This window comes from Puma concolor, chromosome A2 (assembly GCF_028749965.1).
Source record: "Puma concolor isolate L17-30 chromosome A2, mPumCon1.1.hap2, whole genome shotgun sequence".
In the NCBI taxonomy this organism is placed as follows: Eukaryota; Metazoa; Chordata; class Mammalia; order Carnivora; family Felidae; genus Puma; species Puma concolor.
In genome coordinates, this window is record NC_141668.1 from 35,031,765 (window position 1) to 35,058,251 (window position 26,487).

A 26,487-nucleotide genomic window follows, 5' to 3' on the forward strand; every position below is an offset into this window, starting at 1 on the left:
CTCCATTTTAGCAGAAGGAAATGGGAGAAGAAAATGGGAGCAAATATAAGTAGATTCATTGTTCCTTGTGGGAAGAGGAGAGAGTTTGTGTTGATGGCTTCAGTAAGTTGGGTGATGAATAATACCTAGAGAAACTCATTATTACTCAAGCAACTGGCAGATCTGAGAATGCATATGAAAGTCAAGTAAATGAAAGGATTCCTAGAAAAAAAAAAGAAGTGTTTTAAATCTTAATTGTAAAATGGTTCTGTCAGTTATCTAAATCCAATTGGATCCTAATACGTTATTGAATTTTCTGAATAAATATAAATATTATGGTGCATTTCAAAAAGTTTATATGTTTCTTTCCATCTTTAACTTTCTGTCCTAGAATCTGTACATTAACTTGTCACTTAGTCATTTTATGGTCTTGAGAGTCACTAAACTATGATGTGATCAAATATATACTATTGCAAAACATTTTTATGTGGTAAAACTTATATTTAAATATTATAATCAAAGATTTTGGTAAATCTGTGAGAGTACTTTTAATTTTATATTTTAGATGTAAAATGTTTTAGTTTACATTTTAAGTGCCATCCATACCGTTGACCATTACTTTCTCGGTAGAGGTACAACTTGCTTTTCTTGGTTTGGCATTATTGTTAATTCTGTAGTTTGGTGCCATGGTTCAGGTTCCAGACTCTGGAGTCAGACTCCATGTCACTTACTGGTATTTTGTGAACTTGGGCAAGTTACTTGTCTTCTCTGTGCTTAAATTTCCTATCTATAAAATTGAGATAATAATGATAGTACATACCACATAGGGTTATTGGGGGGATTAAGTGAACTATATATTTAAAGTAGAGCAATGTTTGGCATGCAGAAATTATTATAATATTTAACTATTAATACTCAACTATTGCCAAAGTTTACTTCAACTCTGCTCACATTACTTATTATGTATTTAAGAGTGCATGAAATGATTCTGCAAGCCAGTAGGAACAGAAAACTTCATGAAAAGGGGGAAAGGTTAGGGCTCAGAAACCATACAGTGCAGATAGAGGAACAGAAGGAGCAGGGCTTTGATTGTCAGATACACTTGGATTAAACAAGATGCTTATTAGTTATGTGAATGGGTGACTCACTAGGATGAAATCTTTTGCAAAATGAGGATTTTGTAAATGACATAATGCTTGTAAAACACTCAGAAATGATGTAGTATCTTGAATCCTCCTCTCCATTTTTTAAAGCAAAAAAAGAAGTAGCATATCTTACATACAATTTTTAACTTTACTTTTTAAATTAACATCATGAGCATATTTTCATGTCATTAAATTCTTGATTAAATAAGAATATTTAAAAGCTAATAGTAGCTTATTAAATGTATATACCATAATTCATTTAACCAGTTCTCTATTTTTGAATATTTATGTTGCTTCCAATATTCTCTACTATTGACAAAAATATAATGAACATTTACGGTGATGAACCTTGGTATATCTGTTATTTTTATTAATAAGTGAAATTGTTGGATCAATCATAAGTACATCTAATTGTCCTCCAAAAGGCTTGTACCAATTACATTCACAGAAGCAGTGGTTGAATGTGCTTGCCTCCCTCCATTCTCACCAACTTGAATATTATTTTTTATTTTTGATCACTGCAAACTCAGGCAAAAAGTATCTCATTGCTTTTTTATTACATCATTACTAATGAGTATAAATGTGTTTTCATGTGATTGTTGTGCACTTTTTTGTGTGAATTATCTTTTCATATCTTTGCCTATTTTTCTACTGCTGTGCTCATCTTTTTCTTGATTTATGAGAGTTCTCTATATTTTAAGTGTACTATAATGCTTTGCAATATATACATTTACGCACATATATATAGATACACAACACATGTTTTTTAGCACTCTTTATCATTATTTTATATGTGCTCGCTTCGGCAGCACATATACTATCATTATTTTATATTTGTTTCTACTGTTCTTAATATACAGAAGTTTAACATTTTTTAAGTTTATTTTTTGAGAGAGACAGAGAGAGCACAAATGGGGGAGGGGCAGAGAGAGAGGGAGGAGAGAATCCCAAGCAGGCTCCGTGCTGCCATCCCAGAGTCTGATGTGGAGCTCAAACCCACGAAACCACAAGATCATGAACTGAGCCAAACCAAGAGTCAGATGCTTAACTGACTGAGCCACCCAGGCGCCCCTAGAAATTTAACATTTTTATGTATCACAGTCATGATCTTTTCTTCTATGATTTTACCCTTTGTGTTATGTTACAAATATCTTTCTTTACCTCTCCCCTTTCCTCCCAGTTTTATAAATATGAATTTTAATTTATAACTAGAACATTTAAATAGCAGTGCCTACATCAGAGAAGGTATGAGTCAGCTATTCAGATAGACCTCTACTCCACTAGGTTGGTGTGGTTGATGTGTATTATTATTTAATTAACACTTACTGAATGTGTGGAGCTGCTTATTCCCAATATGGAATCCAAGTTGTCTGAAGCCATGTAGTTATTTATATGTCCAGAAATGGAACTGTTTCATGTGTGTGGCTGAACCAAAAAATACTTAAGTAAAGCGTTGATTTTGTTAATATGCATTCATTCAGAAACTCAAATAATAAAACCAAAAGAAAGATAATCATTCTTTAAAGTCACTTCATGAATTTTTCTTGAATTGGGTACATAACTTTGGCCAGGATTTCACATGCTGCAGTGGTTAAAGGCATGTTTCTACTTCATGTACTAGAAATGGATTTATTGAATAAATATAAATGCTAGATTGGGTTTTTAAATAAGTGGCCTCAGTGCCTGCTTGAGTGTCCAACAAAGAGAGAGACTCTATAAACTTCATGAAAGGAATTTCAGATTGAGAGAGATTAGAAGATGCCCTTTGCAAAAATTTTTTGGAAGCTGTGATAGTTAATTTTGTGTGTCAGTTTGACTGGGCCACAAAGCACCCAGATATTTGATCAAATGTTATTCTGGGTGTTTTTTGTGAGGGTGTTTTTGATGAATAGCACTTAAATTGGTAGAACCAAGTAAAACAGACTGCACTCCCCAATGTTGGTGGGCCTTATCCACTCAGTTGAAGGGACTGAATAAAATAAAAGGCTGATGCTTCTCTGCATAAGAGAATTCCTCCTGTATGACTGCCTTCAAACTGACATTGGTTTTTTTACTGCCTTTGGACTTTAACTAAAATATAAGCTTTTCCTGGGTCTTGAACTTTCCAGCTTTCAGACAGAAATTATACCATTGGTTCTCTTAGGTCACCAGCTTGTTAACTCACCCTGCATTATATTGAGACTTTTTAGACTCCATAAATCATGTAAACCCATTCCTTAAAATAAATCTCTTTATCTGTCTATCTCTATGTCTTTATGTATCTATTTATATTATTCTGTATATATACCAATATATTTGTGAATATAAACAACCACTGTATTTCTTATTGATTCTGCTTCTCTGGAGAATCCTAATACAGCAGCTCTGAAAGTAAACTTAACCAAGGCCAAAAACAAACTGTGACTGAAATTGCCCTTTTAACAAAATCCCAGTTAAGACACAGCAAATTTCAAAGCATTAGCTCCTGGATGTGTCATTTACCAAATGAGAATATTAATATTCATCACAAAGTTGTTGGGGTCTCAAATTAATTGGCATATAAGGTGGGTGGGGAGATGGGTTAAACAGATGATGGAGATCAAGGAGTGTACTTGTTGAGATGAGCACTGGGTATTATGTGAAAATGTTGAATCACTGTATCATACACCTGAAACTAATATTACATTGAGTATTAACTAACTGGAATTTAAATAAAAACTTAAAAAAAATAAAGCATTGGGTAAACTGCTAAGTAAATAATTCTTATTAATTATAAGTTTTATCTGAAGTAACTCATGCATGGTGATGGCCTTAGAACAAATATTCCACCTAAATTACTTTGCAATAATTGATAAGCAGAAGCCCATTACCTCCCACAAACATACTATAAATATATACACACACTATGTACATGATCACCACACACAGACACAGACATAGACACTGACACATACATGCCTGTTTTGGGGAAAAATAATAATGCTGACTGTTCAACTGTTAAACATTTTATTGTGGAGGCTTGTAACCTTTATAGGACATGCAAGATAAAAAAGTGTAAAATATATCAGTAAGCATATAAAATTTCAGCAATCTTTTGGACCAGCAATTGATTTGCAAAAGGGACTAGAACAGACATGTCTTGGGATACACAGTTTACAGATTGGATCACAAAGCAATTCCCCAAGTGATTTTCCTCATATAAAGATAAAAATATCTTTACACTTAAAAAGTATGCAGTATACTACATTTTCAGTTATGTACACAGTTTAAAAGTAAAACTATGTCCATGCCAGTGTCTGTTTTAAATGCAAAACTTAAACATAGGTAACAGGTTGATAATTAAAGTGTCAGGAAAACAGAAAAGATGAAAAATAAAATCAAGCAGAGTTCCAATGGGTGCATGAGAATAAAAATATAAGCATATAACTGAAGGTTGAAAATAATGTCCCCAAGAACAGAATCTTAATATGAGCAGGAGGAATAAAAAGCTTTTAGATGTACCAGGAAGCTTTCTTTATGACTCAGGTTTACAGGTGAAATTCCTCAGTTTGAGTTCAGAAGAATTTGAATTTATTCCAGCAAAATTACTTCAATCGTTTATTACTGCCTCCTCCCCATCTTCTTTCTGAGCAAAGTGATGCTTGGATTAGGTCCAAAGCTCCTGGCAGGGGGAGGGGCTGTGTGTCACAGCATAACAGACGGTTACAAGTGCTTTACTTTGAAGGGGTCACATTTGCAACAAGTCTGACAGTCTCACACAATGGCCTCCATTTTATGAGCCCTTCCCTGGAGGCCTGCTGATCAGCTGAAAAGGGAACACAATGTTCAGCCACTAAACCACCCCAGTGATGGATTAGTTTGGAGTCAGGAAAGCGTGATTATTCTTGAAAATAAACGAAGCTGAATAGACATGCTGACCTCATTCAGCTGATGAGAGGCAGGGAAAGTTGGCTTCCACTCCTGCCAGCCCAGAGAGGGCTCAGTCCCACTTGTCCACCTTAATTCGTTTCATGGGGTTGATATAGACCATGCTCGATATGGATAAAGATGCTGCGTAATCAGATGCAGACAGGAACTTCATCCAACTCTGTTTCTGAAAGTCAGAAACAAGCATGGAGAACTAGGCAATGGATTTTCTAATTTTGGTCTTCAGGGAGGCTGCTGACCTAATGAAAGTTGATTAGTTGGACCCTATTTGAAAAGGAAATTGTGAAGAACAGGAAGGCACTTAGGTCTCATTATCTATATGACAAATATTCAGGCACAGAAAGTATCACAGGTTAAAATTTCAAGAAGTGTAAGGCATTAGTCGCAACATGTGAATGTAGATTATGTTTTCTAACTTGATAAAGATCACTTGATCCGATTGGATCCTTAAAGTGAATGGCAGCAATCTACTAACACTTCAGATTGTGGGGGAAGAGTTTGCTTAAAACCTGCCCACATACCTGTACACTCAATGGCTATAGCCTGTAATTCTTCCCTTACCATAAAATGATCAACATTTTAGAATAGGCACTTGAGGTTGTTCTTTTTTTTTTCTCCTCAGTTCTTCATATTTCTCTCAAATTACCTTTCAACAATAGGTCCATGTCTCAGCCAATAAAACAATGATCCACATGCAAATAAGAATGTAAGGCAAAAACTTTAAATGGGTTTAAAAAATTGAGACCACCAAAAAAATAGATGAAATAGCTCAGAAGAGACAAATAATAGTTACAAAAACTGAGTGATTTCTTTGTTCTGAACCGAGAAAACTCATTCATATACTGTTGCTATACTAGCAACTTGAAACTTGAAATTGGCACCAAGAAAATTAAAAGGAAAAAAAAGAATCAGGTATACTTTTATCCCTGAAGTGTCATTTATATTTCTTTCTGCATATTGATGCGAATATTGCTGAATATTTTGCCAACAGCCTCAAAGAACGGGTCACAGAAGGTGTGGACGTAGATGGAATAGACACGGCTGATGCACTGAATCTCAATCAGGAAACTCTTAATGCACGGTACAACTGCCCAGATGTGCAGGAAAGAAAGAATGGCAAAGTAAATGCCCCAGATAAGCGCCATTGGGATGCCAAAGAGGGCAGACAGCAAGCGGTAAAACCAGTATTTTGTCACAGTGAAGGTGGTGAAGCTGGCCTTCCAGATGCCATCAAAACTGTGTGTTCCTTCTGGTTCTGCAATCACGTCTTCAAAATCAATCTAAAAGGAAGAAGTGACAGAATGTGAGCTATAATACAGGAAAAGAAAAGCAACCACTATTAAGTATCCATAAATAGATATTAGTTTTTATTAATAGGTTCTGTATGAGATGCTCAAAGGCACCCAGAAGCATTAGCATCACTTGGAACCTGTTGGAGAAAACACAGATATTTGGGCCCCACCTAGACCTTATTGCATCTCTGGGGGTGGAATCCAGGAGAACTTTTAACATGTTCTGTAGATATTTCTTTAAAATCCCTGCCTTCAAGTAAAACCTGGCAACATGGATAAGTATACAAGGTACACAGTAAACTGTAAATGACATGACCAACACAACCACACACACAGTGTTAAGGAGGTATTGTATAGTCAAATACTGGCTCTTTGAAAACTCAGTTGATAGAATTTCTTCAAATTAGTTCACTTTGAGCTATGATTACTCAAGGAATGGTGGGGCTTGGGCAGGGCTTGGAGAATAGGGTATGATTTGGAGAGGAAGAAGGGACCTTGGAAATGGTGTGAGCAAGACCCCAGGAATAAGGAAGGGTGATACAGTGAGTATATAGGCAGACAGACCTGTACACACAGCTAGAAAGACAGGTCGAGGCCAATCTTGATTTTATTTTACCTGTAGTGGAGGGTCCATTGAAGATACTGGAGCAGGGAAAGATTTATCAAGATGAATTTAACAGCAGTGTGCAGGCTGGAGAAAAGGGACTCAAGGCAGAGAGACTGCTATATCCCAAGTTTGAGATGGTAGGGCCCAAAATGAATAGCCAGGAAAAAGAAGAAAGAAAAGAATGAATTTCAAGGATGTTAAAGGAAGACCCCACAAGATTTGGTTACTTCAAGGTTAGGGAGAGAGAAAAGCCTAAAATGAGCCCTGAGCTTTGAGATTCTGATTTGCCTGCTAGGGGAAACCAACATGACATTAACAGCAAGAAGAAAGTTAGAAAGGAAGACAGTTAAAAACATGGTAAGGGAAATACATATTTATTCAAAAATATGTAAAGTTTTGAGTAAAGACAGATGCAAATATCAGTGGTCCACAGCAGTGAATGCTGTGGTAGTCCCTATTGGTGGCCACTAGGAAGTAATCAAATGAGTTTGCAGTCATATAGCACTTAATAGTAACCAAGCGCTTCTACATGCATCGTCTCCATATGACCTGGGGTTTCAAACCAATCTGAGAAGGTAGGTTGGTATCGCTTTACAAAAGAAGATCCGGAAGTTCAGAGACACAGAGGGGCGCCTGGGTGGCTCAGTTGGTTAAGCATCTGACTTCGGCTCAGGTCATGATCTCACGGCTCCTGAGTTTGAGCCCCACGTTGGTCTCTGTGCTGACAGCTCAGAGCCTGGAGCCTGCATCAGATTCTGTCTTTGCCTCTCTCTGTCTCTCCCCTGCTTGTGCTCTCTCTCTCTCTCACTCTTTCTCTCTCACTCTTTCTCAAATATAAATAAACATAAAAAAGAAAAAAAAAAAAAAAAGAAGTTCAGAGACATGGAGGGGGACTTGCTAATGTGATTCACACAGCAATGGTGGGACCAGAATGCAAACTCAACACCTTTCCTAACAGCATTCTCTCCTACAGTACATGTTACCAATGAATTCCCAGGAGCTTTTCTCTTTCTGCAAGGATTTATATAAACTTAACTGAAGTATAGGATTAAAAAAAATTAACAATAGAACAGTAGGACAGAGCCAACTAAACTGCTTGGCAAAGGCAGGTATATGAAGGGATCTAATGTAGTTTGAAATCCAGACAAGTTGATGATTGCCAGCAACAACCCAGGCAAGCTCAGGATTAGGGAATGAGGACTTGGTGACTCTCTGGAGCTTCTCAGTGCCAAGAAGCCACAATTGATTCAACACAATAAAACTTCTTTTGGAAAAAGTACATGATGCTTACCAATAAAGTTTATTTTCTAGAACATTCTGTTTCTTGATCTATTGTCCAATGTCCTAATAATGTAATATGTAAAAATGGTATGTCCGCAATTATGTAAATGAAGTTAAACAGATTTATTGTTCTAATTTTTTCTTTGATTTAGATCTAGGCTCAGTAGTAAACATTTACTTGTGTTAAAATTTTAAAAGGTCGTATGAAATAGGTAGCAAGTCAGATCAATCTGTGCAATTTACTTAATTGTCTACTGTCAAGTTTTGTTTTGACACTGTATTTTCCTAAAGCTATTAAGAATAAAAGCCTGTGGGGGCTCCTGGGTGGCTCAATTGGTTAAGCATCTGACTTCGGCTCAGGTCATGATCTCATGATCTCATGGTTCATGGGTTCAAGCCCTGCGTCGGGCTTTCTATTGACAGCTCAGAGCCTGGAGCCTGCTTTGGAATCTGTATCTTCCTCTCTCTCTGCCCCTCCCTCACTCGCACTCTGTCTCTCTCTCAAAAATAAATAAACATTAAAAAATTAAAAAGAAGGGGCGCCTGGGTGGCGCAGTCGGTTAAGCGTCCGACTTCAGCCAGGTCACGATCTCGCGGTCCGTGGGTTCGAGCCCCGCGTCGGGCTCTGGACTGATGGCTCAGAGCCTGGAACCTGTTTCCGATTCTGTGTCTCCCTCTCTCTCTGCCCCTCCCCCGTTCATGCTCTGTCTCTCTCTGTCCCAAAAATAAATAAACATTGAAAAAAAAAATTAAAAAAAAAAAATTAAAAAGAAATAAAAGTCTGTGGTTTTTCTTCATCTAACTGCAAGATACCCAATAGTTTTGTTTTTAAAAGGTGACCTTCTTTTGTAAAAGGATTTTGTGAAGTCAAAATTAATACACAAGAGCAGACATTCTTTTTTTTTTTTTTAATTTTTTTTTCAACGTTTTTTATTTATTTTTGGGACAGAGAGAGACAGAGCATGAACGGGGGAGGGGCAGAGAGAGAGGGAGACACAGAATCGGAAACAGGCTCCAGGCTCTGAGCCATCAGCCCAGAGCCCGACGCGGGGCTCGAACTCACGGACCGCGAGATCGTGACCTGGCTGAAGTCGGGCGCTTAACCGACTGCGCCACCCAGGCGCCCCAAGAGCAGACATTCTTAATATGGGGTTAAAAGATGGGCAGTGGTGGTCCATGAGTGCCCAGAAATGGGAACATACATTTTGAGTGTACAACGGGAGAGGGTACCTCACTTTTATTAAAAAATAAAAACAGTTTACTATCAAAGGAGGGCAGGAAGCACTTTACTAGAGTAGGGTATTCCTACCTCTTTACAGAGCAGACTTGAAGCATGGCTGCCTTGAGATTCTTTTCCTAGGGAAGGGAGAGTTACTAACATTTGTTGACTGGCTATTATGTCAGACACCGTTCTCAATTTAACTCACATCAACTCCTAATGTATTATTCCCATTTTACAGGAAAAATGCAAGCTTCAGAAATGTTAATAATTTGTCCAGATAGATAAGAGGTAAATTTGAGGTTTGAATCTGGTCTGAAAGATACACTTTCTTCAACATATCACTTTAGAAAAAATATTTTTTGAATCTTCTCCAAGGCAATTGTAGTATTTCATAATTAAAAAGCACATTAACAAAAAATATAAAATTGCTGAATTTTACAGTTCTGGTAACTGTAAGAATTCCCACAGTATGGTCTCTGAGGATGATATTAACAATGATGTTATATACATCATATATACAGTTGGTCCTTAGTGAAGATCTATGGACATATGAATGTGGATAAGATTTCTTGATAATAAATTTATTTTCTAAACCTAACTATAAATTCATTTTTTTCAACAAACATATTGAAAATTCTTAACTGCCAGTGAGCATGATTTATCTGCATGTGAATTTAGAGCTGGTCTGCAGGGGTAGACAGCAACATGACAAAAATAACATGTTATATAAGTATATTCAATTAGTTGCTGCTTTAGTCCTGAAATTTTTAAATGGCTAAAGATTACTAAAAGTATAGCCATTTAGATTCAGCTGAGAAAAAGAAAGCAAGGCAGGTAAAGGAAACACACTGGAGCCAGAAATAAAGCTTAGTTCTCCCTACTTCCATTTCTACAACAGTAATAATAATAGGTTTTTGTGAGGAGTACATGAGATAATGTACGTAAAGTCTTAGTACAGGGATAGAGCATTATAATATAGCAAATGCCCAATAAATAGTAGCATTAAAAAAATTCCTTGTTGTGGTTGGCTAAGCTTTTTAATTGACAGTTATTATTATTATTGAAGCTATCAACCACAAAGCACAAGTGATTCAAAAGAAGTAATTTCCATTTATAATGATCTTCACCACAACCCTCTGAGATGCATGCCATTTTTCCCATTTTACAGATGAGGGTAGTGTGGGAGGTTAAGAAATTACTCAAGTTCACACAAATGTTAAGTGGCAAAGCTGGAACTTGTTCAACTTCCAGTGTAAGCTCTTTCTGCTTATGTGTACCTGGGATTACAAGTCCCTATACTAGTCTTATTTGCTTAATTTTGACCCAGATAGATATGCTTCTCAAAATATTCACATTTTGATTATTAAAGGAATTATTGTTGATAGTGTTTCCATTTTAAGTTAGGACATCTAGTAACTAGGATGTTTTGCATTTTTGGTACTGATTCCATTTTCTTGGCCTCGCACAGTATGTTCTCACAATCCTGGGCATCCAGCCAAGAACTCTTACTCTAATTGGCAGATAAGGAAACTGAGGCACAGAATGATTAAAATGGGCCAGACATTCTTTTTCAACGTTTTTAATTTTATTTTTGGGACAGAGAGAGACAGAGCATGAACGGGGGAGGGGCAGAGAGAGAGGGAGACACAGAATCAGAAACAGGCTCCAGGCTCCGAGCCATCAGCCCAGAGCCCGACGCGGGGCTCGAACTCACGGACCGCGAGATCGTGACCTGGCTGAAGTCGGACGCTTAACCGACTGTGCCACCCAGGCGCCCCGGGCCAGACATTCTTAAAGTCCCAAGTGAATTAGTGGAAAAGCTGCAATTAGAACTTTAACTTCCCGATTCCCAGGCCTGAGTCTAGTCCTGTGCTCCACACTATATCCCTAGGAATTACATCTGTCTCACCATATCCCTTCTCCATCTACCCCGTCCATATCTCTAGGTCTCCTGTAAGTCTCTCATTACATTCCAAGGCATTGACTTGGAAGCTATCTCCATGTAAGGTTACGAGAAATGTCCTTTAGCAACGTGAAGATGAATGCTTTTGTACATATATCCTGACATAAGCAGGAAGGAGTATTTTTTAAAATATCTTCATTTTGACATGTATTCACAATGCATTGAGCCCCAATAAAGTTCTGCTAGATAATCAGTAATTCCATATAAAGTCCGTTCACAATCCCCATCACTCAGAGCATAATTGCTTCAGCATTTTCATAGATGTTTAGAGCTGAAGGAATCCTAAAAGAAATGGAGTCCCACTTGAGAAATTGACAGCCAAAACTGTCAGATGACTGGATCAAGGATACCTTCCCACTTAATGGCAGACACAGGATTAGAATTCAGGCTTAGGAATTCTCCAGGCTCCTCTGCTACTGTCTGCTATCACTACACATCACTAGTCAATCTAGCTGCTACATTCTGTAGCCAGCAAGACAGCAAGACAGCTAGACTTGCATCTAAACTTAAACATCATCTTGCTTTCAATAGGTCCTGCAGATCTATTGTTGAATGAATGATAGCACCTCTCTCTGACAATCTCCAATGTGTTCACTGTTTACATCCATCATTGGTTAATTTATCCCTCATTAAAACTATCACTCTGAAGTCTCATTTCCTCAGGGACTTACTCCTCTTACATGTGACTAGGGCTTGCCTAGAGTGGGACTTTATTTGCTCACTTAGGTTTGGAGCAGAAGAGGAATTAGAGATTTGCTTTAAAACAAAAACCAAGGGGCGCCTGGGTGGCGCAGTCGGTTAAGCGTCCGACTTCAGCCAGGTCACGATCTCGCGGTCCGCGAGTTCGAGCCCCGCGTCGGGCTCTGGGCTGATGGCTGAGAGCCTGGAGCCTGTTTCCGATTCTGTGTCTCCCTCTCTCTCTGCCCCTCCCCCGCTCATGCTCTGTCTCTCTCTGTCCCAAAAATAAATAAACGTTGAAAAAAATAAATAAATAAAACAAAAACCAAGAGGTGCAGGTGCCATTTATTTTCTTAAAATGAGATGCCTCAGATGAGCTTGACCTGCACCTCCAAGAACTGATTTTCTGTTATATAATCTATGGAACAAGTTGTCCTTCTGGAAAGAATCATTATGCAGACTTCAGGATCAAAGGCATAAATGTGTTTCAGTGATATTTCTGTGTCTTAATAGATGTTTTATAAGGAATCAACAGTTTACACTACTAGATTTTTATAAATGACATTAAATTCCTTTGTGCAACATTGACTTATGATGCTATAATTTCAGAAACATAAGTCAACAAAAATCTAGCAGCAGGTGTTAAGGAAAACAATCTATCTTGTGTTTTGATCATACTTGACTAATATAATAAATCTAAAAAGATTTCATCTTGTTAAAAGTATGTCATGGCAATATTTTTTTAAAAAAATTTATATGTACACAGTATTAATAAAATACAGAGTCATTTTTTGTCTCAAAAATCTGACATTTTATTTCTGAATAAGGATTTTTTTAAGAAAGAAACTTTAAGTACATTTAGGATTTCATAAGCAATGAAGCTTACATATTGTTTCTATGGGAAAATATCTTTTTAGACTATTAGTGGAAATTGTGATTATAAAGAACACATAAATAACAATATACAAGATGTTTACGAAAGACTTGTGTGTTGTCTGCCCAACATCCACAGAATCCTGATTTATTCAGGTACTAGCAATAATTCTTTGACCTCAGAGATAAGACATGGTTGGTTTAGACTTGCCATGGTAGTGGTAGTCTCCTTGCTGAGAGATTGGTTTAAGGAAAACATGTGGCCCAGTTCTGGATAAGTGGAAGTCTGCTGTGTGGGACTTCCAGGAAAGCTTTATCTTCCTTTTGAAAAGAGAGAGGTGCATGATGTAGCCCTTTCCCCTTTTATCCTGCTTAGAATATGACGTGTTGCCTTAACGTAGGGAAGGCATCTTGTGATGAAGTGACGTGTATATTTTAAAGGCCAAGAGTATAGAAGATGTTGCTTTTGTCATTATCAGCCTATAAAAACAATGCCAATAGCTGTCCATCTCTAGACTTCTTATGTGACACATATATACACTTATTTTAAGCCACAGCTATTCAGGTTTTCAGTTTCCTATAGCAGAAAACACCCCTAAGTGATACAGTAACTAATAGTCTCTTCTGTTGGTTGACATAGTAGTTGTATATCTCCACATTTAGAGACCTGAGTTCAATTTCTAACCTCAATGTATCTTTCTAACACTACTAGACTACTCCCAGAATATGTTACTAACCTATATCAGAAAATACTGGCTTTACATTAACATTTAGTTTCAGTAAAGCACAAATAGGATGATAAATTATGAAAGAGACAAATGAACATATTGTGTGATAAATAGCATCTAAGATGGATCCCAATGATTTCTTCTCCCCTACTTCCTGTTGTTCATGCCTCATATAATACCCTCCACTTGAGTATGGGCTGGAATTAGTGATTTCGTTCTAAATAATAAAAACATGGCAAGAGTAATGGGGTGCACTTCCAAGATTAGGTTAAAAAAGAGTGTGGCATCTGTCTTGCTTCCTTTCTTACTCTCTTGCTTGCCTACTCTGCTAGAAGCCAGATGCCAGGGGTGAGTTGCCCTATGGAGAGGCCTATGTGGAAGGAAATGAAGGAGGATGATAGCCAACAATTATTGAGGGACTGAGGCCTCTAGTCCAACAGCCTGGGAGAAATTGAATCCTGCTGTCAGCCATGTGAGTGAGCTTGGAAGTGGGTCCTCTCCCAGCTGAACCCTGAGGTAACTTCAGCCCTGATAACCTGGATTGCAGCTTGTTAGAGACCCTGAGCCGGAACCACTAAACTAAGTCACACTTGGGACTCCTGATGCACTGCAAGATAATAAATGTTTGTTGTTTTAGGCCACTGAATTTTGGGGTAATGTTATGCCACCCTGGATAACTAAAACAATTCCAAAACAAACCACCTTTATTTTGATTATCATTCCTTATTTTATATTTTATTTTTCTTTTCTATTAATTCAATTCTCCATACTTACAGAAAATTATAGGGGTGCCTGAGTGGTTCAGTTAGTTAAGCGTACAACTTTGGCTCAGGTCATAATCTTGCAGTTTGTGGGTTTGAGCCCCACGTCGGAGTCTGTGCTGACAGCACAGAGCCTGGACCCTGCTTCAGATTGTGTCTCCTTTTCTCTGCCCCTCCCCCATTCATGCTCTGTCCCTCTCTCTCTCTCAAAAATAAATAAGCATTAAAAAAATAAAATTACAACGTATGTATATAAACATACTAGAATTCAGTCTTGGGGAAAAATTCAGGAATATATGAAAAGGAAAGAGCATTTTCAACTTTCTTCAATGTATGTCAAACAGCATGTTAGAAAAGTTTTAGGCTATTTATGGTTCCATCATTCATTTACCTAAAGTGGGTTGGATTTATAACCAAATAGGCACCAAAGACTAAGAGCCAGCTTCATCTACTCCATCTAGAAAGTCCATCACCAAATCTGGAGATATCTCTATATCTATCTATCTATCTATCTATCTATCTATCTATCTATCTATATTTTAAGTAGGCTTCATGCCCTGTATGGAGCCCAACATTGAGATTGAACTGACAACCATGAGATAAAGACCTGAGCTGAGATCAAGAGTCAGATGCTTAACTGACCTAGGTGCCCATGGACTCTTATATTTAATACTTGTGAGTGAACTACTCAGGGATCCCCAATTCCAAGGAGTTCTTAGCAGGGGCCATGTAGCAAAGGAATCAATCAACTGGGGGAGAGTGCTTCTTTAAAAGGCGCTCAGGTCCCATTTCATTCTCAAATCAGATTCTCTCCTGTGGGGCCTGCGGAGTCTGATTTTTAACAAGCTTTCTCGTCTTTTCTCACGCAAAAGACTAAACCAGAGTTACGCCCTGCCCCTTTGGATTTAGTGATATCTCCTTTTTGTTCGTGCTACTCTTTCCCCTCCATGCCGTGAAGTCCTAGTTTGCTTTCTGCTTCTCTTTGGGAGCTCCTGCTGGATGGCACATGGAAGTCAGTGGATAATGAATGGAAATGCTCTTTGAAAGCTTTTCCTAATTTAATCCTATAAATATGTATTATTGGACAAGGATGAATGACTTATTTATTATGAAAAACACTCTAACTGGCAATAGAAATCCTGATTTATTTTCATGATGCTAAACCCAGTATAAACAAAAGTACATTTAAAAAATCAAATACGTACTTCTAAAATCCGAACGTATGTACCAAACCCAGTCACACAGAAAGTAGGTTTAGACTGATTGCAAGCTCACTTCACTGTTCTCATGTATATTTCCAACATGTTGAGCAGCCTTTGAAGTTGATGGAATACATGTGCATGAATGTGTGGGTGTAGAGAGGGTTGAGGACTAGCACAATTAAATGTTACCAGAATGTAGGAACTTTGCCCTAATGCCCATGTGTTTTCTCAGGGGCAAGGGCAAATACCCATGTGTTCACTGGGCCAAACTGGCACCACTGAGGGAAAAGGCTACAGTGTTCTTGCAGCCTCAACTGAAAATAGGCAGCCTGGGTTCTGTTAATGCCTGCGATTATTTGGATTCCCAGAGAGTCCACACACAGCCCTAAGAAAAATGTAAATCTGGGGTGGAACACTGATGTATTTTGAGCTGCCTTGGGGTGGTAGGTACTAGGCAACTTGACCTTACAGAAAACAAAGGATTGCCTCCTGGAGAGGGAAGAAGAGGGTTGCATTATTAATCGCGGTTTCAAGCTGGAAGATGGTAAGGGGGGTATTTGCCTACTTCTGTGAACAAGAGGAGATGGTGTGGGTGCAAGGGGAGGAATTTGGAGGAGATCTGCAGTCCCTGACCTGGGCCGCCAGTTGGGACCTTTGGGTCTCTCCCTTTGGACTGACCTCCCCCTTGTTGCTTTCCAGACACTGGAGAGGCCTCAGAATAATGACATTTCACATGAGTGCCCTATTTCACTCATCTGCTTCCATTCAAAAAGTTGTGAAATCCTAGGTTATCTTTATAATAAGAATGGAAAAAAAATCTTTTATATTCCCACTAAGAAGAGGTCATTTAACTAATAAGTGACTGGACCAAACCAGGACTTAAGGGAGGTCTGTGTCTGTTGCATTCAGCTTGATATCTTCCATGATACCTAGTAGTACTATGCACCCACAATTATCAAATAAACATTTCTTCAGTAAGTATACTATTTTAAAGGAGTTATAAATGTTCATCGAAAGGATGTAGGCATATATAACGTTTCACTAACCATCATATTATCTCCTATGAATTCTTTACCTGATATCACAAGTGCGCTTTTATTTATCTATTGTTTTGGTATCTCATTTTGTTCAAAATGATGTTCTTATTTACCACAACCCTATATTGCCATGACCATTTTGATCAAAATGAAGTGGTTATCATTTAGGTGGCTTGGGCACCATGGAAAGGGGCAATCCAAGCTCTGAAGTCTTCATCTTTAAGGAAAAATGATTTAGAAAATGTTGATTAAAACATATCTTTGCTTGGTTGGGTTTTGTCCCAATGATCTGAATAACTACAATTCTGTAAACATGGCCCAAACGCAGGGGGTGTGCACTGAAGTATGGTGAGGAGGAGTCACCAAGAGAAAGCAAAGGTGGAAACAGGAATAGCAACTAGGCCCAGCCCTGCAGGGGACCAGCAGAGCACCCCAGTGGGGAATGGATAGTGAGGGAGTGAATTTGTTCTTTTCCCAATGAATTCCTGTTGCATGTATGTGTGTTTGTGTGTCCCCAGTTCAGGAAAGGAGGCCTACAACTAATTTGTACTTCAGAATGCATTTAAGGGACTCTGTTTACTTTCTTAGCAGGAATGTAGGAAAATATATAGAGAAAGGCAGAGTATTAGGGTGGCAGAATCAGTTGACCCTTGAATAACCTAGGTTTGAACTATTGGGTCCACTTACACAGATTTTTTTGGGTAAACACAGTACCACACTATAAATGTGTTTTCTGTATGATTTTCTTGATAACATTTTCTATTTCTCTAGCTTACTTTATTTTAAGAATATGGTACATAATACATATTACAATCAACATGTGTTAATTATTCCTGTTATCAGTAAAGCTTCCGGTCAACATTAGGCTATTAGTAGTTAAGTTCTGGGGGAGTCAAAAGTTATATATGGATTTTCAGGGGCACCTGGGTGGCTCAGTCAGTTAAGCATCTGACTCTTGGTTTTGACTCAGGTCATGATCTCAATGCCTGCGTCAAGCTCTGCATTGACAGCATGGAGCCTGCTTGGGATTCTTTCTCCCTCACTCTCTGCTCCTCACCTGCTCTAGCACATTCTCTCTCCCTCTCTCTCTCTCTCTCTCTCTCTCTGTCTTTCAAAATAAGTAAACTTTAAAAAAAGTTGTTTGTGGATTTTTGACTGCACAGGGTGTGGGCACTGTTAGCCCCTATGTTGTTCGAGGGTCAACTGTATATTCTGAGGCAGCAGACTTTTACAGAGGCCTTGGAATAGCAATAACTTACATTATATAGCACTATATGCCTCTGGGTTCATATCACATCCTGTATGTGAGGAGCTAGCTGCAAGGCAGGAGTTATTTTCCCTATTTTACAGACTATGAGACTGAGCCTCAGAGAGGTTGTAATCATTGACTGGATCAAATACAAGACTTGTCTCTCAGGATCCTCATTCAATTCATCATACCATTCTCCTCAGCCCCACATCAAAATTCTCATTTTGTTTATGCAATACTGCTCATTCAAGTGGAGTCACATAGGAATTTCTGAGTCCACATGTCTGGTTACTCTCCTTTCCCTATACCCATGCTTCCCATCCAAACTGATACAGAATGCTTCTCTGACTCAGCAAATCGCCATTTTCATCAGGACAGGGCATCTGATCCAAGCCAGAGGATGTGGTTGTCCTTCTGCTGTCAAACCTCCATGCTAAGTGAGGTTACCCTCACTCCCCAGCAACCAAGCTCCTTTATACCCAGGACCCTTGGGTCATTTGACTAACCACTGGTCACCAGGGTCCCCATTGTCTTGTCATCTCTCTCTGGCTTTTCCATGTTTACCATAAGATGGTATCTTATTCCATTCCTGTAGGGCCAGTTGTCCAACATTAGTACACTCAAGAAGTTTCTGGGTGATGTTTGTTAAAATGCAGATGCCTGGGCCCTGAGATCCTAGATTGGTGGGTTTGAGGGTAGGGTCCAGGTATCTGTACTCCCTCCCCTATTTTATTTTATTTTTTTATTTTTTTTTTATAATTTTTTTTTTTTTCAACGTTTATTTATTTTTGGGACAGAGAGAGACAGAGCATGAACGGGGGAGGGGCAGAGAGAGAGGGAGACACGGAATCGGAAACAGGCTCCAGGCTCCGAGCCATCAGCCCAGAGCCTGACGCGGGGCTCGAACTCACGGACCGCGAGATCGTGACCTGGCTGAAGTCGGACGCTTAACCGACTGCGCCACCCAGGCGCCCCTCCCTCCCCTATTTTAATGCAAAGGGTCTGGGGAAGATACTTTGAGAAACAAAAGCTGCCTTAGGCTTCATTCCCTACTTCATTCCCTACCTGAGTGTCTGAGAAATCTGACAGTTCTGAGTGGGCATGATAAGAGATTAGTTACTGTGTTGCTCCCTACTTTTGAGAGGCAATATTGTCCCCTCCCCTGGTTCATAGCATGAAAGCTAGGTTTGAATCTCAACTCTGCTATGTTATCTTACATAAGCTCTAAGCCTCTCTCTCTTAGTTTCTCATCTGTAAATTGGAGGTCAAATAGTACTTACTTCATAGGATTGTTCTGTGTACTAAATGACTTAACTTATGCAAAATGTTTGGGACAGTGCCTGGGGGCAATGGTCAGTGCTACATCAGGAGCTTCTGGTCCAAGAATCCCAACCAGGAGAAGTGGGGAAATGTCAGGGATTTCAGTAACAGTGTTGGGAGAATGGAGGAGATATTTTGGAAAAGGAGAACTCTTGGCATTCCTGAAATCGTTTCAGGCAGGTGAGTGCTTATTTTGCATCCTGCCATTATGCAAACAAGAAGGATTAAGCCATCTCTATCAAAGTGCATCACTCATCTCTATCAAGTGCATCAGCCTTCTGGAGTTTATTATAAACATGAGGCACACAGCAACCAAATATATCCTGGAGAAGATGATGCCCCAGCTGACTGAGCTCCTGGATTTGTCAGAAGGTGGCACCAACACCAAGTAATGGGACTCCCTTTGCTTTGGATTAATTCTTTTTTGCCTTCTTCTTTTTCAGTCATTTGAAGGTAACCAACAGGTTTCTCCATCTTTTGCTCTTCTTAGGAGGAAGTAAGAATTACCCTAGGGTTTGTATTACACTTTAAAATTTTAAGTTAAATTTCTCTGTTCTGATAACAAAAATATACATTCCTAGTTTGCATCTTGTTATGCATTGAATTGTGTCCTCCTCAAAAAGACATGTTGAAATCCTAATCCTTAGTACCTCAGAATGTGACCATATTTGGAGACAAGGTCTTGCAGATGTAATTAGGATGAGGTCATACTGGAGTAGGGTGGGCCCTTCATCCAATATGGCTGGCATCCTTATAAGAAGATGGTAATGAAAAGACAAACAGGGAGAAGGCCATGTGATTGGAGTTATGCAGCTGCAAGCCAAGGAATGCCAAACATTGCCAGCAAATCACCAGAAACTAGGAAGAGACAAAGGATTCCCATACAGGTTTCAGGAGGAACATGGCCCTGGTGACATCTTGATTTTGGACATCTAGCCTCCAGAACCATGAGACTATAAACTTCTATTGTTTTAAGCCACTCTGTGTGGGATTGTTGTTAAGATAACCCTAAGAAATGAATATACATTCCTTTCAAATTCCTGAAAACTATCCTCCATGATGATTTCCAGGTTCCAAAGCATTTTCATGCTTCCTGGAGTAGGTTGCCCACCCTCTTTTTCTGGGGATCCCAGATAGAAATGTAAAACTATATTTAGTGTACCTGTGACGAGCTGGCTCTGAACCTTCTTTAGGAACCTGAACCATCTCTTCTGTCAACATGGCCTCACATATTTATGATCACAAAAAGTGCTTAGTTGCAGATGGTTCGGTACAAAGCAGACTGCATATCTTTTGATTCCTTATTTAAATCTTCAGTATTCTGATATCGATTTGGTGGCACTTGCTGATGTTGAGTGTCACCAAACAGGTGATATGGAACAAGTGAACAGAGTAAAAATAGGCCATGTAAGGGCTAGTGATAGGAGAATTGACTGAAGCAGTGAACTTGAACAGGAAGGAGTGGTGCCTTCGGGGATTCTTGTTTGTCATCCTTGAGGAGAAATAACTTCAGCCCTTGGAAGTATTGGAAGTTCTCTTAATAGAAAAGTCCTGCATTGCTTAATGCATGGAAATCTTATTCTACCTCCAAACAGCATTTATAAGGATTCATCTAGAGGCCTCACTTGCTCACGAAATTCTATGTTTACACTTGGGAGTTTGTTATTCTTTAAACTTCTGGGTGTGTCATGGGACAAATATGAATGATTACCACACTAAAGAAAATAAAAGCTCTTTCCATTCTAACAAAGACACAAGAAACGGAAATGTCTTCACCATTTTCAAACTACCGATTGGTCTGCATAGACATTTGTTTGAACCAGAGCATTTCCAACCCTCTTAACTTCTTTTCAGTTTCTACAATTCACTTCCTGATGGTGGGAGTTATTTCCTACCATTCAGTTAAGTCAACTAGGGTTACTAATAGCATTCATCTTACCTCACTGCTGGAATATTTTCCCCTCCAGTGCTTAGAGTCTGTTTATTAAACAAATAGAAAATTAATGAAATAAATCTCTGCAGGTTTGAACATTGCTAGGCAAGTAAGGAAAAGGATCTAAACTAGAGTTCTTGTCAGGTCTAAGCAAGGATAATCACAGCCATTATGTGGTTCTCAAGACACAGACCCTAACTTCTACCACAAGGTTTCTCCATCTGAGCACTGTTGGCATTTTGGGCTGGATAATTCTTTGTTGTGGGGTGAAAGTAGGGGTACTGTCCTGTGCACTGTAGAATGATTATCAGTATCCCTATCCTCCACCCAATAGATGCCAGTAGTACCCCCTAAACTGTGACAATTGAAAATAACTCCAGACACTGCCAAATATCCCTTAGGAGGGAGAGCAAAAGTATCCCTGGTTGAAAACTACTGCTCTAGAAAATCATAATTTGATACGATGAGCTAGGACCTGAACTTTAGAAATATTTATAGCCTAGAATGCTTGTATATTTATTGCAGGTACTTTTGGTTTATAGTACTATGGCCTTACGAGTTGATTGATTGATTCATTCATTCATTCATTCATTCATTTGTTCAGTATTTATGAAACACCTACTTTTGAGGATGGAATAAGTAAAACAAAGAAACATAGCTGGTTATGAGTCATTGAGAAGGGGGCAGTGCAAATAAAATAGAGATGACCTCTGGCTGCTCAAGCTTATTCAGGAATCATTACCAGAGAGGGGTGATGTCCTTCTGTGGTGCACCACCTTATTATTAAGGTGACAGAGGAATTTTCTTTCTTGCTCCTCCCCAAATCAGTAATAATTTGAATTTAGACTGGAATTTTGAGTAATTTCTTTCAGGACAATGACCCGAGTCCTTCCCTGTTTTAGGGCCTTCCTACCTCCTGTTAGTTTTGCTTGGAACTCTCCTTCCATCACTCTTCACCTGGCTAGCTTGGAGTTTTCATGTATTAATCTAAATGTTCTTTCTTCAAAGACTTCTTTCTGGTCCCCACCCCTTTTCTCACCTGGATGTTTTATCATCCAGCCTTTCTGACACTTATTTAATGGTTTGATTGAGTGAGTGTGTGTTTGAGAAAGAGAGAGGGAGAGAGGGTAAGAGCTAGAGAGAGATTATTTCTGCTACTAGACTATAACCTCCCTGAAATATAGTTTGGTGTGTGTGTGTGCGCGTGTGCACGCACGCATGCACGTGTGTGGGAGGGAAGGAGAGAGAGAGAGAGAGAGCACAAGCAGGGCAGAGGGAGAGGGAGAGAGAGAGAGAGAGAGAGAGAGAGAGAATCTTAAGCAGATTTCATGCCCAGAATAGAGCCTGACTCAGGGCTCTGTCTCAGGACTGTGAGATCATGACCTGAGCTGAAATCAAGAGTCAGACACTTGACTAAGCCACTCAGGCTCTCACCTCCCTGGAATATATTAGGTACTAAATTAATATTTGCTGAATAAATGAATGAATTAGTTAATGCTGCCATTTGCTTAGCTATATTTCTCTCTCTTCTATTTACAAGAGCACCAAACTGATAAAATGTCCTTTAGGAAAGAAGTTCTGAATATGTTATTATCCCATCCAAGGGTTAGTAATTGCATTTATTGATCGCATTAAGTTATTCTAACACAGTCTTAGTAATTTTGGTGAAAGAGTGATCAAAGGTGATTAATAACAGCAAACTCAGATTAATTCAATTTTTGCGTCTCATGAAATTTGGGTTCAAACTTATGGATTTAGACATAGCTTTGCTTAGGGAGTTGATTAGTTCCTGAAGAAGGTTCAGGTGGTCTGAATTCATGTTTAGTTTTGGCATCGTACAGGTTGGGTGCTAAGTGATAGGATTAAAATCATACAGGGCCCTAAATTTGAAACTTTATATGGATCAGAGAGAAATAAATTATAGCTGGCTAACGGGAAAATCGGACTCAAAGTAATAGTGCTTCTGCTGCATAGCTCTTAATCATCTGATTCTATTGCTCTCAGATGGGCTGTTAAAAGAACTTCAGAAATGTGGCCACATGGGCTAGGTGAATTTGACAACTGTCAGCACTCAGAAAGTCTGAGCATTTTTTATTTAGTCAGACTTTTTTAAGACCATTGCTCTAAAGTTGTAAGTAAGGGTGTAATCTGTTAAGTGAATGAAGAGGAATAAACTGGTTACAAAAAAAGATTACTGAAAGTTTGTAATCTACTTTGGAACTGATTTTCTGGTCTATCTTGGGATACAAGCAGACAGTTTTGAGGCAAGGACAATAAAAGGGAAGACCACAGTTCTGAGCACAGATGAGAAGGGAAAATGAACTCCAGCTCCTCATCTCTTTAGTACCAAATATTTATTGGTAGTTTATTCAGCATGTCATCTGTCGTTAGCTCAGTACTTCAAAGATGATTTAACTGAATCCCACAGCCTGAATATTAAGAATGAGAATCACGATTGGTAAAATCTAGGAAGAAAGTAATAAAAGTAGTATTGATGAGGAGTCTTCCACCATTCTTTCTGAATGGACTTCATATACCTTTACAGGCTTCCACTCTTATGAATACTGGTCAACCGGATCATAGAATTTTAGAAATGAAAGCAACTTAGGGACCATCTAGTCTCTTATTGATTGCTATAGGTGAAGAAACTGCTGTCCAGAGGGCCCAAGTGACCTTTCTAAGCCTCAAGGCAACACTTGAGGTCAGTGTCCAAGAAAGGGTAGAATTCAGACTTTTTCTGAGGCTCAGTTTCCCCATCTGCTCTGAGGAGGAATTGGCATCAGTAAAGCACTTCTCTCTTCTCTGTGCCAGGCACTAGAGAAACGACAGAGACCTGCCTGTTGCTAGGTCCAGTGAAGCTTCCTGTGGCCTCTGTACCAGTAGAAGAAAAATCAGTGCATGTTGTTAGCTCCATTCTTAGTATGCCTGAGCCGTGAACCATGTAGAAAAAGGGGAATGGGGATGACACTGTAACCAGATGATATTCCTCTTGGGGAGAATAGAAAGAATGAGCAAAAGAAAAGGGAAGCAACAGGACTGGATTACATGAGTGACACGAGATTTATCCCACATACAAAGTCTGTCTTCTACAGTTGCTATACTACAGTTCCAGAAAGTATTTTTTGTAATAGGAATTTGAGAGACAATATCATACTCCAATAAAAATGCTAAGGATTCCCCAAAATGAAGACCCTGAGAAGGAATAATTTCCCCATGGTGGCCCTTATGGTCCTGAAAGTTTTATAATGGCACATAATTTTATTATTAAGAAATTCAGACTCTAAACCAGACTCAAATCTGGCTGTACATTAGCCTAACCTGGAAAGCTTTCAGAAAAACAAAAAACAAAAAACAACAATAAGAAAAAAAAAACCAAATAACAATACATAGGCCTGGGCCCCATCATAAATTAGTTCAGTTAGAATTTCTGGGGATGGGATACAACAGTATTTTGAGATGTTCCCCCGATGATTTATGCCTAAATCATGTGGTCTAAAGTCACAAAACAGCCACCCCTTTGCAGAAGCCATACTGTCTAGTGAGTTTAAATCACAATAGGGGTTTATACAAACTGTGAAATTGTTTGAATATGCAATGTGTAGGTGGGAGTGGATGGGCAGGCTTGCCATAGAGATAATATTTCATACTGACCTTTTGGTACATACAATGCATGCATTTTTCAGTGTTCTACTTTCAGATGTTTACCACATGCATTCCCAACCACTGTTTAAAACAATGCCGTACCAACTCCTCTTTGCCCTCAAACAAACCAGGTATCCTGCTGGAATAGAGGAAAAGTGCTCATATGTATGCCAGTGCTTAATTATGAGACTGTGTGTCAATGCTGTTATACATCTATTTGTAATTGCAGAGGTAGAGGAATTTGAGCAGTTACATAGCAGTTACATAGACAAGTTACATAGACAAGTAAGGAATTTAACACACAACTATTATAAAACAACCTCTGTGACACATTCCTGGGATTAACCCCTCTTATTACTTGAAATTTCTTCTCCCAGGAAACCTAACACTTTTTTTTTTAAAGTGTACATCCCTTCCTCCCTTTTCCTTGTCCTGAATGGTGATTGGTCTCATAATAACCTGGCAATACCTAAAGGCAGCTGTCATTCCATGTTCCCTTCCAACTCTTCTAAAAAATTGTCCAGACAAAGAAGTCCCTTCTGAGCCATACCTGGAGGTTTCTCTTCATCCCTTATCTCCTTCCTTTTGCTCTTCTGTGGGATCTTTCTAGCATCTCTACCTCCCTCATAAGATCAAAACAGAACACATTTTTAATAAGTCTGACAAATAGCAAATGAAGTAGAGAATCTTGTAGGTGACATTTCTTCTGATTGCATTGTCCATTTGATTCCATCTATTATACTTCCTTTAAAGTATCATTATATTACTGAGATGTTTAGTGTTTATGAACAACTGGTAGACTAGCTTGCATCCCCTATTGCCCAAGGGGAATGGAGCATTGTGGATTCATTTAAGGGCACATTTACAATAGTGATTATCACCCTGGAGATCTTGGTCCCTTATAGACTGTGGAATTATAACAAAGGGTTTCCATATCCATTATGCTCACCAAGCATCTCGGTTTTCCACATCAAATTTCCACAGAAATGACAACCTTTTCCTGGTATTTTCTTATTTTTCATAAATTTACCTTATTTTTTATAAATTTTTATAAAATTTTTATAAATTGTTTCCTACTTAATATCTATACGTTTTATTTCTAGTCATTTATCATTATCTCACTTTGTATAGGCCTTTATCTTAATAGGGCCATAAATATAGGCCCTATATTTATGGGCCACTTATAATTTGTCACAACCACTTTGATATTAATCACAGATATTAACAAGGTCATTGTAATTGGTGTCATTTGTAAGTTGTGAGTCCTCTTATTCATTCCAGTCATTGATAAAATATTAAATGTGCTAGGTAGGGCTGTGGTCTTGGCTGTATGTTAGATACCAGTCACACCTAAAATTCTCATTACACATCATCACCCTTTTTTTGATGGCTACTTTCTAGTCCTATCTATTCTTAACTAAATAAGATCCTGATCTCCTATACTTAGCTTGTTGATAGGGAAACTGGAGTCAAACCAAAAAGTCTTACTTTTATACATATTGCAGTAAATCCACTTCTTCTCACAGGAGATGAGAGAAAGGATGGAAAAGGAGCTAACTTCTTTTCATTTGGGACAGACATCAACAATGAAATGAATGATGTCTGATCCTTTCTAGAGACATCTATATGTATTGGTCCATTTTTCTTCTCCTCCTTCTCTTTCTTCTCT

General features: G+C 38.6%; 1 protein-coding gene across 2 annotated transcripts in view; it reads right to left on the reverse strand.

The window, feature by feature from the left end:
- Positions 1-4,092: 4,092 nt before the first annotated feature.
- The window catches only part of CAV1 (caveolin 1), a 35,551-nt gene continuing 13,156 nt past the window's right edge, over positions 4,093-26,487 (reverse strand). For both annotated transcript variants that reach the window (XM_025929725.2, XM_086691906.1), the window contains exon 3: positions 4,093-6,310. In XM_025929725.2, the coding sequence (XP_025785510.1) occupies positions 5,969-6,310 (342 nt within the window). In that variant the 3' untranslated portion in view covers positions 4,093-5,968. The remainder of the gene's footprint in view (positions 6,311-26,487) is intronic.